The 17,213-nt window shown below is 37.2% G+C and overlaps 1 protein-coding gene and 1 non-coding gene across 2 annotated transcripts in view; both read right to left on the bottom strand.

Moving 5' to 3' along the window:
- The window catches only part of LOC145266388 (transmembrane protein 53-like), a 43,023-nt gene extending 31,147 nt beyond the window's left edge, over positions 1 to 11,876 (bottom strand). The window contains exon 1 of the mRNA XM_080122021.1: positions 11,666 to 11,876. Coding sequence (XP_079978147.1) covers positions 11,666 to 11,728 — 63 coding nt within the window. The 5' untranslated portion in view covers positions 11,729 to 11,876. The remainder of the gene's footprint in view (positions 1 to 11,665) is intronic.
- Positions 11,877 to 16,564: 4,688 nt separating this feature from the next.
- Trnar-acg (transfer RNA arginine (anticodon ACG)) lies at positions 16,565 to 16,637 on the bottom strand. Its single transcript has one exon. It is a non-coding gene; the product is annotated as a tRNA-Arg (tRNA).
- Positions 16,638 to 17,213: the final 576 nt, after the last annotated feature.

The raw sequence follows: 17,213 nt of genomic DNA, 5'->3' as shown, positions 1-17,213 counted from the left end.
GGAGGTGTGTGTTGAGCAAAAAAAGTGGAAGTAGGCACGAAGGTGGAAAAAAAAGTGAAAGAAAATCTGACGTCTTACCGCTACTCCATGATGTGACCGGAAGTTCGGAATGTTAAAATTAGGCAAAGTCAATCTAACTGATACGATGACTTGCAAAAATGGTCCGCAAAAACTCAACTTCTTGTAGAAAACTGCCCAGTTGAAAGTAAATGAATTAATGTTTTTGACCAATTTTCCGATATTTGTCGTCAGAGACGTCGAGCTTCAAAATAATACTGATCATGTGAAAATCGGTCACCTCTGTCGAAAGTTTAAGATATACATACATTTAAACAGATGAAATTTATATTCTAGAAAATACAACACGCTATTTACCCCCTTACCAGGAGGAGGTTAAACACAAGATCAGGTGTGGTTTGGAGAAGCCAGTGTACTAGAATAAACGCACTCTGGCCTACAAAAATGCCTGAGCATCCCTGTTGGCATTCCTTGATAGATTGGCAATAAACCAACCTGAAAGAGTAGGTGAAGCCTGGAAGGATGGACCTCCCAAACTAAAGACAACAGTAGGCCAACAACAACAAAGCCACTATCGGATGGATTTGTAACAAGATTCTATGAACCAATAATACAACATACTATGAAATTTTGTAGATGAACCACACAAAGACAGAACTTTGAATGCCAACTTTGCATAAGTATTTTTTAAACAGTTCATAATAAATTAATGCTTAATTTGCATAGCTGTCTTTCTATATTTATACATATATATCTATATGTATCTATAGACATATTTGTGTGACTACTTCATTTAATCACATAAATTAATATATGAAAGTATAATTTTATGCGTAATATTTACTTCAACAGTGCTCAATACATAGGTAGAGTTAGAGAGCAAGTTATTAAAATATATATATGGCAATTAAGCTACACAGCAGTTTTTTTTTTTTTTTGTTTCCCCAAGATGTTGTGGGGGGAAACCAGTTCCCCATAAAAAGGGGATTTCTGATATTGCTTAGGTTTTTTTAAGCATTTCTCACGCAAAAAGTGGTCGAGATGCTTGAAAAAGTGGTAGACTACCACTTTTTCAAGCATCTCGACCACTTTTTGCGTGAGAAATGCTCCAAAAACCTAAGCAATATCAAAAATGTCTTCAGCAACTTCATTACCACCAGAACGGCATAAATACACTTATTTTGCATTGGCAAAAGTATCTTGATTCTGATGGTGCTTATTTTGATCAATAAATTTTTGTTTGAGCCAAGATATGTTCATCTGAATTTAAAAGTTAAAAACCATAAGAACTTCCGTATTATTTGAATTCATTGAACTACTGTTCTCATCTTGAGTGTGATTTTCACGTTTCGGTTGATATAACCTCCGACATTCTTCATATTCTGAAGAAAAATCCATGCCAAAAAACCGTGTTATGTTTTCGTCAGATGTTCCTTTACAGCATCGACCAGTGATGGGAAAAATCGATCAGGGAAGACCAAGAAAGAGAAAAAAGGTATGGTGACTTCATCGTTTAGCAGCAAGTCATTATTCGAGCATGTCTGATTGAACACGACAGAGTTATTCTTTTTTCCGATCTTTCTGAATATCTTTTGCATTTGCCGAGTGGTTTTTTAATTTCATCAGGCATGTTATATAAAATGGCGCCCAAAAGTTGTTGTTCGACCATATTGTTCTCAAGCGCTTTCTATCGGTGCATCCGATAATCATCAGGAGCGATTGTTGTTGCTTTCTTTTCCTTTGAGGGTTGGTGTATATATATTTTTGTTTCGATGTATAGAAAGCGCTTGAGAAGAATATGGCTGAACAACAGCTTTTGGGCACCATTTTACATAACATGCCTGCTGAAATTAAAAAGACCACTCGACAAATGGAAAAGATATATATATATATATATATATATAAATATATATATATATATATATACACACACACACTATAGGTAATGGGTCCTAGATATAACCTTAAACTATATCTGATGAGGAGGCCCCAGCTTACGGGCTTTGGGGAGTGTGGAGCCACCCTTTAACTGCCGTTGCTCCCAGGTCCACTCTGACCTGGAGTGGTAGTATCTGTTAGGGTCCCAACTATGGGTTAAATAGAAATCATCTTGAAAAAAAAAAATATATATATATATATTCTATTAAAAAATTTTTCTTCAAAATAACTGGATTCGGCATTAAATAACCTGAAAAGGGTTGATATGCCGTAAAACAACCAACGAACACTATAAGTAACACGACCACATACGTAGACATGCATACATAGACACATAAAAAGAGACACACGTATCAATGATAATTGCGACAGACAAAAATCTATCTCCCCCCCAAAAATAGTACAAAGTGGACAGAATTTTTTAATCATAAACATACTACGACGGCAAATTTAATAAAAGCTTTAAACAAAGTATTCAGCAGATTCAGTTAGTAATAATGATACAATATTCATTGGAAGTCAGGTTGGTTGGTTGGTTGTTTTTGTTTTACGGCATATCAACCCTTTTCGGGTTATTTAATGCCGAATCCAAAGATTTTGAAGAAAATATTTTTTTAATAGAATATATTTGTTGTTTTCACGTTGGTTTCTATTTAACCCATAGTTGGGACCCTAACAGGTACTACCACTCCGGGTCAGAGTGGACCTGGGAGCAATGGTAATTAGAGGGTGGCTCCACACTCCCCAAAGTTCAGAAGCTGGGGCCTCACCACTGGATATAGTTTAAGGTCATATCCAGGACCCCCATTGAGGGACTTTTACCCTCTGCAGGGGGGCAGTCGGCGTATTCTAATGCCCCACCGACAGGGCCTCATTGGAAGTCAGAAAAACTTTAAGTAGATACTTAATATCTATATTTTTGTAACTATGTTCATGTCCATATTAAGTAAATGCTTATTATCTACATATATATGGATATGGAGTTGATACTTATGATCTATAGTTTATATTTACTTAAAATTATATATATTTTTTTTTTGTTTTACTTGGAAGTCACCACTTATCAATGCCCGAAGGCCATTCAAGGATAAGGGTTAATGAATGTAAGGTGGTAGTGTAGTAATCGTTAATGGTGTAATTTGGGTAGAATTTGATTTATAGGGACAGCTCAACAGGAACTTGTTTACATTGGATTTGAAGGCTACAATGTTGTATTCAACTGGGAAACTGGCCAGCAGAACAATGTTCCACAGGCGGGCAGTTCTGGGGAAGAATCGTTTTCATGGAATCTACATTTATATTTTGACACAGATAGAGTGGGGGAAATCATATAGAGTGGTTGTAGCTAGTCAAGTGTTTTTTGTAACAGTTTGGCAAGTGTCAAGGGTTCGTCTGAGCTCCAATCTCTATTCCCCCCCCCTCGCCAATCTTTCACGAAAAACAGCTGTCTAGCTAAACCACTGTCAATAATTTTCCCCATTCTTTATCTGAGCCTAAATCAAAGCGTGGATTCCATGAACAAAGCTTCTTTCTTAGATGCGCACACCTGTGGAACTCTCTTCCGTTTGCCTGTTTCCCACCTGACTACAACTTGGATGTCTTCAAGTCCAACATAAACAAGTTCCTGACAAACCGCCCCCTTAAGTAAGTAACTTTATCAAATCTCCATTACTAACAATTATTACAATATTATCCCATTGATTACTGTACACACAATAACCCTTATCCCCGAGTGGCTTCCGGGCCTTGATAAGTGGTGACTACCATGTAAAAAAAAAAAAAAAAAAAAAAAAAAAAAAAAAAATTCACTTGCCATGAAAATAATAGATCAGAAATAGGCTTGCAACGTCTCTTCTGTGGGAGAAAGAGGTTACAGGGAAGAGAAAAGGGGCATCACCCACTAGTTTTCAAAGCCAGTTTTGAACTTTATCATACCCCCCCCTCCAACCGCTAGTTATTAATAAATTGCTTTTATTTATATTTTCAATGAATAAATTGTCAGTGTAATGCACTTTTACTTTATTTTAAAAAGGACTAGCTAGCGGGGGGACCTGGGGGTACCTGGCGTTGCCCGGGTGTTTGTAGGTGTGTGTATGAGGGGGGGGGGGTAAGTAATAACCCTGTTTAAATATTATAAAAAAACGATGTTAAAAAAAAATCGGAAAAAATAAAACAAAAAATGAAAAAAAGTGAAAAGCAGAAAAAAAAAAAAAATGGCATAAATAACCCCGTCGGATCGAACCTGTAATCTTAAGATAACAACGCTGTGTGTATAGGGGGGGGGGTAAATTAAAGAATAAGCGAAGTAATAACCCTGTTTAAATTAAAAGAAAAAAAAAGTTGCCCGGGTATTTAGAGGTGTAAAAGAAAAAGTTTTGGTAGGGAGGTAGGCTTGAACCCGGAGCCTCGAGGCTAAGGTGAAAAAAAAAAGAAAAATCCGACACATTACACCGTCGCCAAACAGACAAACAACTAAGAGCTGACGAAATGAAATGTTTAAAAAACCAGCAAGTTAAACTAACATCAACGTTTTCTAGGTCAAACATGACGTCATCGTCGCAGTAGTCATAGAAAAGGGGAAAATGAAGGAACGATATTTTGCTACCCCCTTCCTGTACAAAACTGATCATTTTAGGGTGAAGGAATTAATGTTTTTGGCCAATTTTTCGATATTTTTCGTCCAAGATGTTGCGCTTCAAAATGATACCAATCTCGTGAAAATCCGTCGCCTCTGTCGAAAGTTTTTGCAGGACATACAAACACACATACATACATACATACACACACACATTTTCGCTTTTATATATATACTAGCGGGGGGTACCCGGCGATGCCCGGGTGTCTTGAGGTAAATCAAAACTCCGGGGGAGGGGGGGTTAAATAATAATAAAAAAATGTTTTGGTAGGTGAGTATGAGAATCGAACCCGTACCCTTGAGTTGAAAATTAATGTGTGAAAAAAAAAGCGTGCGATGTTACCATTGGGCCAACGCAACATACACCGTAAACGTGTTTGAATTTATTTATCTAACTATAACTATAAAAACAGGCGTGGGTAATAAAAGTTAACTTTGCTGCTTCCATTTGACCTAATTAAGAAGATCAAATAGAAGTCACGCAGCGTCAGCGTCTGAGTTTGTTTATCGAAATTTGACTGTCTGATATACAAGAATCTGATATACAAGATTGATCAAAGCTGATTGCTTCTGGACGTTTTTCCAGGCGCAATGCCGCGAAGACGTCGTTTGAGTTTAGTTTCACTATATTTATACTAAAAAGCCCAATCAACACGCGAGAAGCCAAAATAGCAATAATTTTGTAAAAATCGACGTAAATAAATCTATATGCTACGCGCTTTCCTAATTCCTAGATATTATTATATAGGACCTATGTAGACAGTTTTAAGCGATAGTAACGTCCCCGGGAGCGTGTGCTTGAAAAGCCTTTTGAAGACATACACGAAATGGTCACACACACTTTGCCTTTTATATATATAGATATATAAGATTAGTTTAATTTATCGTTAGAACCATTTGAGAATAAATCGATTCATTATGTAAAAAAGTACATAAATATTCTAATTAAACAAGCACTTTATTTTTATTACAACAAAAAGGATTACCTAAATATTTTTATATTATTCTCTAAAAACAAAGACATAAGGGTACAGTTTCAATTCTTCTATGGATTTTAAACTAAAATTGACTTCCTGACATTCTAGGCTTCCGTAGAAATTGCAATGCCTTTTCGTTTGCTTTAATTGTGTTGATAAAATCTCGCCTGGGTGAGGTGGGGGGAGCTAATTAAGCTATTTTTTGTACAAACAAAGTGTTTTTTTTATTATTATTTAATTCAATATCTTTAGACTTTACTAATTATCTTTTCCCCAAAACTGATATTTATCTTTTAAGAGATTTTTACAATGAACTTATTGCCCCCCCCCCCCGACAAAAGGAAGGTAGGGTTAGGGTTAGGGTGGACTTGTAAATTCACCCTTGTCTGTTGTCACTTTTCTCAATAACTATGCCTTGGAATTTTTGGAAATTTTGCACAGACATTAAACATGATATTAGCAAAAAAAGTAACAGAACGGATTTTCTGGGAAAACTCCGGTTGCGCCCCCTAGGGGTGCCTTTTGGGTTAAAATAGCTAACCTAAACACTTTTGTGCTTATTAAAAAAAATTGATGCCTTCGAATTTTTATAAAACTTTCTGAAAAGTTGTAACTAACTGATTTCTATATAATTTTGTTTGTCTATACTTCGCAATAATTCTTGGGTGTGCCCCAGGGGCTCTTTTAGGGCTAATAAAAACACTCCATTTTTGGGACTATTTTACTATATTGTTCAAAATTTTCTGTGTATGTCTATTTAGCAGTTTTGCATGGTGGTGGACACGAATTTAAATATGTTAAGGCCTTGGGGACTTTTGGGGCTAAATGAGGGTCGGGGCAAATGGTGGACTTAGTCATTTCTTTTTTTGCATGGTGCAGAACTCAAATTTACATATGTTAAGGCCTAAAACTGCACCGTTTGTTCATTTTCACCAGGATTTGACGTCCCGTGGGGACTTTTGGGGCTAAATGGGGGGGGGGGCTGAACTCTGTCATATTTTTGCACTCATGGGGGGGGGCATGTATGCTTCACTTGTTTTACTACAAAATTTAGCTGAAATCAGTTTCTGATGTCGCCATGAAAACATTTTTAAATTATAACTTTTTTTCACGTTTAAAACTATTATTTTACTTTTAGAGATTGACTTTAGGTTTTAATCTTTCAAAGGTCCTGGATATGACCTTTAACTATAGGGTCCCAACTAGAAACCGACTTGGGGGGGGAATCTATATCTATATATATAAAAGCGAAAATGTATGTATGTATGTATGCATGCTTTTCCTCGATGTCCACAAAAGGCTTCTTTCAGCTCGGTTCACAACTTCTTAAAACTTTCTATATCATCTATGAATTGTAATATCTCAGAGTTACCCAGGGAGCTCGCCTGTCTATTTAATTTTATTGACTTTCAAACGTTAATTATTCGACATTTCCAGCATCGGCACGCATTAAATTCGGTTTTCGGTATAAAAAAAAGCGAAACTCGACTCTAATAACATGCCGTCAGGCCGCTTGCCCGCGCGCCCTCCGGGGCCCGGGTGACATGATCAAAGTGTAGTATCTGTTCCGGCAGATGCTGCAAGCTATGACTAGCTATGACTAGCAAAGACCAGATGTGGGGGCAACCCCACATGCTTGACCTTTAACCAGCTCCCATTTCCCTCCTCTCGGGAGCTGGTCCCCTTTTTCCCTTCCCCCTCCCTTGACTCCTCACAATAAAAATCAGCCTTGTGCCTAATTTGCTCGGTGGGGGAGCAAATAAATATCAACAGGCCGTCAGGCCGCTTGCCCGCGCGCCCTCCGGGGCCCGGGTGACCAAATCAAAGTGTAGTATCTGTTCCGACAGATACTGCAAGCTATGACTAGCTAGGACTAGCTATGACTAGCAAAGACCAGATGTGGGGGCAACCCCACATGCCTGACCTTTAACCAGCTCCCATTTCTCACCACTCGGGAGCTGGTCCCCTTTTTCCCTTCCCCCTCCCTTCACTCCTCACATTAAAAATCTGCCTTGGGCCTAATTTGCTCGGTGGGGGAGCAAATAAATCAAACAGGCCGAAAGGCCCCCCCCCCGCTTCGGCGGCACGGGGGACTAGATCAAAGTGTAGTATCTGTTCCGGCAGATGCTGCAAGCAAAGACTAGCTATGACTAGCAAAGACCATATGTGGGGGTAACCCCACATATCTGACCTTGGTCAATGTAGGGGCAACCCTTCATACCAACAGTTAATAATCCAGCTCCCATTTCCCACCTCTCGGGAGCTGGTACCTCCCTTTCCCTCCCCCCTCCATCTATCTCCACATTAAAAAACGGCCTTGTGCCTAATTTGCTCGGTGGGGAAGCAAATAAATCCACCAGACCCCCCCCCTTCAACAGGCCAAGGCGCCAGCTTCGGCGGCCCGGCGACAAGATCAAAGTGTAGTATCTGTTCCGGCAGATGCTGCAAGCAAAGACTAGCTATGACTAGCAAAGACCATATATGGGGGTAAACCCACATATCTGACCTTGGTCACTGAAGGGGCAACCCTTCATACCAACAGTTACTAATCCAGTTCCCATTTCCCACCTCTCGGGAGCTGGTTCCCCCTTTCCCTCCCCCCTACCCCTATCTCCACATTAAAAACCGGCCTTGTGCCTAATTTGCTCAGTGGGGAAGCAAATAAATCCAACAGGCCAAAAGGTCACCCCCCCCCGCTTCGGCGGCACGGGGGACAAGATCAAAGTGTAGTATCTGTTCCGGCAGATGCTGCAAGCTATGACTAGCAAAGCTCATATGTGGGGGTAATCCCACATATCTGACCTTGGTCACTGAAGGGGCAACCCTTCATACCAACAGTTACTAATCCAGCTCCCATTTCCCACTTCTCGGGAGCTGGTCCCCCCTTTCCTTCCCCCCTCCCCCAATCTCCACATTAAAAATCTGCCTTGTGCCTAATTTGCTCAGTGGGGAAGCAAATAAATCCAACAGGCGGAAAGCCAGTTGTCTCAAGAGAGCTAAGTAACGTTTGTTCAATGTCGACATCGTCATATCAGATTATAGCTTTCATTTCGCTCCTTCTAATAAACAGGGAGCGGGTTTTTAAAAACAAACAAACCGATTTATTCACCTCATTCAAAACTGTCCCGCACAAAATGCTAACTGCTGAATACCTATCGACGTCACGTCAATCAAAAACGTGCACCTATTTTTTTTTTTTAACACTTTACTATTTTCCAACTGCGCGTCGTGAAGGCTTCGTTTTTTTTCACGGGCACCTGTTTTTTTTTTTTCACATTGTCGTTTTTTTTTCACATACCCCGAAAAACACCCGGGCAATGCCGGGTACCCCTCGCTAGTATATATATAAAAGCGAAAATGTGTGTGCGTTTGGGTGCTCGCTTTTTGTGTATGTCCAAGAAAGACTTTTTTCAGAGAAGCGATCGGTCGCCTAACAACTTTTTAAAACATTTTATATCACTTGTAAATCGTAATATCTCAGAGTTAACAACGGAGCTCGCCTGTCTATTTAATTTGCTTAACTTTGGGAAGATAAATATTCAACAGTTTTTGCTCGCCGCATGTGGGTTAGGCCTTTTCCTATAATAAAAGCGACACTAATTGTCTAGGTATTTTTCCGGCCTTGATCGCCAGAAATGTCCGAAAGCAATGAGCTTTACTCAATGTGGAAATATTATTTCCTTATATCAGACAATTGCTATTCAATTTGGACAAGTGGAACTGTTTCCCCCTATCCCCAACATCTTGAAAAAAAAAAAAAAAAAGCGTTCTACACTAAATGATACCCCGTAGTCAAAAGTTGACCTCATTAAATCATTAAAACGTGCACCTGCTAATTTAAGTAATTAAATAAATTCAAACGTGTTTCCGTTAGCATCTCGCGGTGGCCCAATGGTTAACGTCGCACTTTTTTTTTTTCACACTTTAATTTCCAACTTTGCCTCAAGGGTTCGGGTTCGATCCTCATACTTACCTACCAAAACATTCTTTTTTTTTATTTTACCCCCCCCCCGGAGTTTTGATTTACCCAAAACCACACACACCTCCAAACACCCGGGCAACGCCGGGTACCCCTCGCTAGTATATATATATTTATATATTCTATTAAAAAAAAAAAAAAAATCTTCAAAATGACTGGATTTGGCATTAAATAACCTGAAAAGGGTTGATATCACTGGTGGGATTCAAATTTTTTAAGAACAGGTTCTAAGAAAATGTTAAGAATAAAGAATCTACTATAATGTAGTTATGAATAGGGTTTTACGTAATTTTAACAACTGGTTTGCCGAACTCATAATATTTTAAGTAGTTATCGAGATATAAAAAGTTGTATTATGCAATGTATTCTTTGGCGGCCATCGTTTTTACGCGCATGCGCGCGCTCCATAAACAAATCTACGCATGTAACAGAGATGGTCGCCAAAGAATACAATGCATAATACAACTTTTTATATCTCGATAACTAATTATTTCTGCAAAATTTCAAGGCGATTTTCGTATTCAGCATAGTCGAAAACCTCTAAAAGTCGTCATTTAAAAGAAAATTGTGGAGGTGAACCTAATCTGAAAATTTACCAAAAACTTTAATTAAACTTGGAAATACGATTTAAAAAATAGCGCGGGGCACTGGGCAGTAAGTGCATTAGTAGCACCAATAACGTTACTATTTCAGCACGATCCGTATTTTGCATGAGTACAAAACTTATTAGGGCGAACCTGAACGAGCTCCCTTCCCACACACAGACACCTACTGTACAATTAATTTCTTTTCACTTTTTTTTTTTTTTTTTTTTTCTCGGATTTTCGTCGATAACAGACTTAACTTTTATCTTAGCAGGAAACTTTTTTCGGTATTATTATACAAACACCGTGACAGCGTTAGGGTTAGGGTTAGGGTTAGGGTTTAGGGTTAGGGTTGGGGTTAGGGTTAGGTTTAGGGTTAGGGTTAGGGGTAGGGGTAATTCGCTGTCACGGTGTTTGTATAGTTTTACCCTTTTTTCTTTAGGTTTATTTAATGATTAAACGTGGGGGATCACTTTTCAATTATAACGTTTGAATTTAACCTGGAAAAAATTTTTTTTTAAATAGCGCGGTCGGTGCCAAAAAAATACATAAACACCTTTTCTTTTTTCTTTTTTTTATTTACAAAAAAAATTGAATTATTGACACCTTAATATGCTGAATGACCGCAAAGTGGGATATCCATTTGATAGAACGATATAATTCAAAAGTGATCCCCCACGTTAAAAGTCATTGCTAATATGAAAGTTAGGTCCGTTATCGACGATAATTCACAGAAAACAAACAAACAAACAAACAAAGAAAACGTAAAAAAGAATTTATTTTACGGTAGGGGGGGGGGGCTCATTCAGGTCCGTCATTATTAGTAGTAATAGTGTTTTACTAAAAAAAAAAAAAAAAAATTTAAATACAGATTTTGGGGGTTAGATTAGATTTACTCCCAGTTAGCTAAATCATCTCACCCAGCGCGCCAAAAAAAAAAAAAAAAAAAATGAGATTGTACTTTTATTAGGGGATTACGAAAAATAACTTTGCGGGGAAAAAATAGGGGATCATTTTACGTTAAATTTATATACAAAACTGATTCCCACAGCTAAATCCAAAATGCTTGTTTCTGGTGGCATTGCTCTACAAGTTTATCTAGATCTTATTCTACAAAATTTTAATGAAACTTTTTTTTGCCATTTGTGCATCTACGTTACCGCGCTGAAATAATAACATTATTTAGAAAGCCATTATCATGACGAGGGGAGGGTGTTTTGTAACTATTCTGTACTTTCACCTAACAATTCAATTAAGAAAAATATCGTAAAAATTGAACCTGAAAATACTATTAATAAAATAGCGCGGTAACATAGATGAACACAAGCACCCCCTTCTCTTTTTATTTTACTGTATAGCCTGTTTGAGAGTTCGGTTCAAGTTCTGTAGAAGCCCCTTTAAAAAAAAAAAAAGAGTGTCGTTTGAATGCGGCAATGATTTTTATTATTATTCTGTTAAACAAGTAAATATGTAGTAATTCTTACACCTTCAATAGAACATTAATACAAAATTAGAAAACAATTTTTTTACTCACCTGCGATCGACATCGATTTAATGATAGTAAAATATGACCGGAACGGACTGGAAAAAACGCCATGATATTTAGGGGTTGTTTTGTTTTGTTTTGTTTTAACTTTTTTCAATCGAATAGTTATTCGTGATTATTTTTGTATGTGTGTTTTTGTTTTAAATAATACCTCCCACCGTCACAGACAGATATAATTTAGAGATCGCATACAGCAAAGAAAATAAAATATATTATCAACTAAGAAAATTGGTTATCATTATTGAATGCCTACAGTAAATAATTCTATCAGAATCGTGGAAGACTGATTTTTTTACTAAGCCGTATTTTTCTAGACATACGGATTTCTTTTTATATTAAATATATATTTCTTTATAATATTAAAAAAAGAAAACAATAACAACACGCACGCATAACGAACCCTTCGTTTAAATTCTAAATAAATCTTATTAACGATTTATTTAGTATGATCAGCTTTGTTATAGACGAGTGGGACGAAGGGTCCATAGCACTCAATAAAAACAATGATGTTAAAATGACTTGTGTGAATCGAGCGAGCGAGCCTAAATGAATGACACCCGGTTTCGTAAAGCAGGAAATACGGTTACGTAGTGTTTTCTTTTATGTATGCGTGTATGTGTGTGTTATAGATTACGGAAGTGACGTAACGAATTAAGTGTGTTGACCTTTATTATTAGGGTCAATTGATGTCTACCGTCTGTTTGCCTGAATTTTCTAAACATAAAATAATCTGATTCTGACGATCATCATGAAGCAGCCAAGCAGGAAAACTATGTCACAGACATAGATACTATTTCTTACATCATAAAATAACCTATTACAATATATATATATATATATATATATATATATATATATATATATATATATATATATATATATATGTGTGTGTGTGTGTGTGTGTGTGTGTGTCTTTGTTATCTGTATGTATAAAGGTGAAAAACTTTCACCTTTATACATACAGATAACCAACATTGTTAAACATAGCAGAATTCCACTGCTTTATTATTATTATTATTATTATTATTATTATTATTATTATTATTATTATTATTATTATTATCGGCTCAGATGGAGCTTTCACACAAGTCAGCAAACGATCTGATTGGAGACCTGTCTGTGGTGTTGGTGTGTTCTCTGGAAGCTGAGTGACAACAAGTCTCTCCAGACGTCCGGCTCTCTCCTCCTCTTTCGATAGCATTGGCAAATAAATATGCATCATCGCAACAGCCGCTTACCATTGATTTTTCTTGTTTTTTGGGGGAGGGGAGGACGGTGGTGAAATAATGGAGAGATGCATGATGGGGGGTGTAGAACATGTAGATCTGCAACTTCGGTGTTCTTCATTCCCTGTAACGCTTCTTCGTTATATTGTCTTGTGTTATTCTCCGCATTCAAGGGTTTTCCTTAATATTTCAGCCATTTTCCTTATCGTTAGGCGTTGTATTTTTGCAGTTATTCCTCTGATTCCAATTTCTGCCATTCTTTTTTCCAGGTTTTTCGGGATTGTTCCTAGTGCTCCTACTATTATCGGTACTATTTTGATTTTCTTCATCATCCAAATCCCTTTTAACTCTATGGCTAGTTCTGTGTATTTGCTTCGTTTCTCTTTTTCTTTCATACTCACCCTGTTGTCAGCTGGAACAGCAAAGTCTACGATTTGACAGGATTTCTCTTTCTTGTTAATTATTACGACATCTTGTCTTCTTGCTTGGATGGGTTTGTCCGTCTGTATGTCCATGTCCCATAGGATTTTGTGGTTCTCGTTTTCGAGTGCTGTTGCGGGAATATGCTTGTACCATTTATATGTACGCTCAAAATGCAGCCGTTTGCACAATTCCCAGTGTACCACCCTCCCCACTTGGTCATGCCTGTTTTTGTATTCCTTTTGGGCCAGTTTGCTGCATTCACTTACTATATGGTTTATCGTTTCGTCTCTTTGTCCACAGAGTCTGCATTTGCTGTTTTCTTGTGTTTTATTGATCCTTGCTTTGATATGATTGGTTCTTATCGAGTTATCTTGTGCTGCAGTTATTAGGGATTCAGTTCCTCGGTTTATATGTCCTTTTCACATCCATGTCCAGGTGTTTTCAGTATTCTCATCTTTTGTCATTCTTATGAATCTTCCGTGGGGTTGTTTCTCTTCCAATTTCTCTTTTCTCGTTTTGTCATTTGTCTCTCTGTTTTCTGTTTTGTTGATTTTCTCCGTATCTCTCGCTGCTGTAATTATCCTTTCAGTGTTTTGCATTATGCATTTTTCTAGTTCTTTTTTTTTGTGTCCTTCACACAGTCTTCTATAGAGATCAGTCCTCTCCCGCCGTCTTTCCTTTTCACGTAGAGTCTGTCAATATCGTCCTTTGGGTGTCCTTTGGGTGTAGTGCATTATGCATGGTCATGCTTGGTCATATTGTTATTATTATTGTTATTATTATTATTATTATTATTATTATTATTATTATTATTGTTGTTATTATTATTATTGTTATTGTTATTATTATTATTATTATTATTATTGTTGTTGTTATTATTATTATTGTTATTGTTATTATTATTATTATTGTTAGCTCACAAGGAGATTTCACACAGGTCATCAAAGATCTCCCATTGAAAACCTGTGGTGTTACGTGGAAGCTGAGTGACAACAAGTTTCTCCAGATTTCCAGCACTCTCTACCTCCTTCAGTAACATTTGCAAATAAATTTGCGTTATCACAGCAGCCTCTCACCATTGATTTCTTGCTGGCAGCGGCCATTGGTCTCCACTGGAATTTGAGTGACAATAAGCCTTCCCAAGGTCCCAGTTCTCTTTGCGCTTGTCCAGCGGAGGTCTGGTCAGCACTCTTTCCTCGATATTTCCATCCTCCTTGACACTTCTCGACTATTTGGTATCACACTTTGGGAGTGGGGGTGATGGGGCCATGGGAGAGTATGGGTGAGGGGATAGAGAACTTGTAGATATTCAGCTTCAATGTTCTTGGTTCCCTGTAACGCATTTTCTTGTTTTGCCTCTGCAGCAGTTTGTCTAGCCCATGCATGTTGTTCATGTGCATTAATCTCCACATTCAAGAGTTTTCCTTAATATTTCAGTTGTTTTCATTATCTTTATTCGTTGTATCTTTGCAGCCATTCCTCTAGTTCCAATTTCTCCCATTCATTTTTCAAAGTTTTCCGGAATTGTTCCTAGTGCTCCTACTATTATCGGTACTATTTTGATTTTCTTCATCATCCAAATCCCTTTTAGCTCTCTGGCTAGCTCTGTGTGTTTGCTCAGTTTCTCCTTTTCTTTGATAATCATCCTGTGGTCAGCTGGGACAGCAAAGTCTACGATTTGACAGGACTTTTTTTTCTTGTTAATTATTATGACATCTTGTCTTCTTGCTTGGATGGGTTTGTCCTTCTGTATGTCCATGTCCCATAGGATTTTGTGGTTCTCGTTTTAAGTATTGCTGCAGGCTTATTATTACTTTTTTTTTTTCAATTTTTTCTGTGAAAAGATCAAACAATAAATAAACCTCCCATATATATCACTAACAATTTTGATTCTTTGTCGAATCATCTTCAGTTGATAAAAACCAATGAATAAAAAGCTGGAGAGAAGAGAATTTCAAAAAGCAGCCGAGTACTCATTCATGGAGAGAACTTGAATGCCTACTAGACACTAACCTTGAATGTCTAAGATCTCTAAGATCTCTCTAAACATGAATATATTTCTCCTACAAGTGACTAAATATTTAAAATCACATAGTATTCAGGATTCGATTAAGATCTCCTCAGTATGGCTAACCCACAGTGGCTTTTATGAGAAAATAGCCTGGGTGCCCAGCGTTACGCAAGTGTTTGGAGGTGCGTGTTGAGCAAAAAAAAAAAAAAAACGAAAAGAGGTGATGACTTTCGAAAATATCAGCAAAAAAAGCGACCCCTCACTCTAGAAAAGTGTCCAGTTGAGGATGAAGGAATTAATGTTTTTGGCCAATTTTTTTATATTTGTCATCCGAAGGGTCGAGCTTCAAAATGATACCAATCTCATGAATACCCGTCACCTCTGTCGAAAGTTTTTGCAAGACATACAAACATAAAACTAAAAAAACTATATGAAATACTGTTAGAAACCCTTTCAATAAATGTTACCATAACATGGGCTGACATATATTTGGTGGGTTTCTAACAGTAGTTTTTTAGTTTTAACTCATTTTTCCAAACTTACGTATTCAACACAGAGTTTGTCGCCATTTTATTTTTCAAATACATCGGTAAACACTGTATGTTTTTCTAGCCGAATAAATACTTTACATTAAATAAAAACACTAAAAAATTATCCAGTTAGGTAGAAAAGTAACTTCTCTTGCCGTTGATAACATTTATTTGTTATATATTTGTTTTTAGACAATTTTTTCGAATCTATGTGTATAGTAATACAAACTCCATTTTGGTATTTTTTATACAAATTTATTTATCTTTTAAATATGTTCGTAAAGAAAGGAAAAGAAAGAAGAAATGAATTTTTCTGGGCGATTGTATTGGGGATGGGGACAAGGGCGGACTGAGCTAATCTTAAAATTTTATCTGCTGTGTCCTACGGAAGGTAATTCTTCTTAGCTAGATAACAAGAATGAAACATAGGAAAAAAGAAACAAACAAATGAAAGCAATGTTTTTTATTAAAACTAGCAGCTACGCTGCATCAGCACACCGAACACTGAGTCAAACACAAAATGGAGTACACTCAACATCAAGTACACTCAACATCGTCTTACCATCAACGCTTACCCTGTGAACTCGGAGTATGTGAAATTACCATATGCACAAAACAAAATCACTGAAAAAACAAAAATACCCTAAGGGTAAGGATAATGAGTTAACATTGGATAAAATGATGTTTAAAATTATTATAAACTTACCAGGATTTGAACCTGGAATCTTCTGATCCGTAGTCAGACATGTTATCCATTGCACTACAAGTCCTGTCCATATGCCGAAAGATGTTACCACGACTGTATACATACAGTGCTAAATCTGTTGACATGGGCAGGTAATTTTTTCAACAAAAACAAAATAGCCCAAAAACCCTTATTTCAGGCTTTTTGTGTGACTCGGCATTGTTCGTTACGAACCATATATAAATAAGGACAATCTAAGGACTCACACCTTTCAGGGGAAAAAAATAATTTTTCAATTCGGTGCATCCGTTCGAAAGTTTTATTGGTATATATTGTAGCAGCCGACACCCACTACTAACAAGCAGAGTTACTTCTTTTTTTTGTCTTTTTACATGAAGGTCACCACTTATCAAGCCCCGGAGGCCACTCTGGGATAAGGGTTATTGCGTGTACAGTAATTCAATGAGATAGTATTGTAGTAATCATTAGTATTGGAGATTTGATAGAGTGTCTTACTTAAGAGGGCGGTTTGTCAGGAACTTGTTTATGTTGGACTTGAAGACATCCAAGTTGTAGTAAGGTGAGAAACAGGTAAACAGAAGAGAGTTCCAAAGTCGTGCACTTCTGAGAAAGAAGCTCTGCTCATGGAATCTACGTTTGG

The sequence above is a fragment of the Euprymna scolopes genome, chromosome 41, assembly GCF_053919585.1.
Source record: "Euprymna scolopes isolate OS-2025 chromosome 41, ASM5391958v1, whole genome shotgun sequence".
NCBI classification, from domain to species: domain Eukaryota; kingdom Metazoa; phylum Mollusca; class Cephalopoda; order Sepiida; family Sepiolidae; genus Euprymna; species Euprymna scolopes.
The sequence above is the reverse complement of the archived record's forward strand: the minus strand, read 5'-3'. Positions and strand labels throughout refer to the sequence as shown.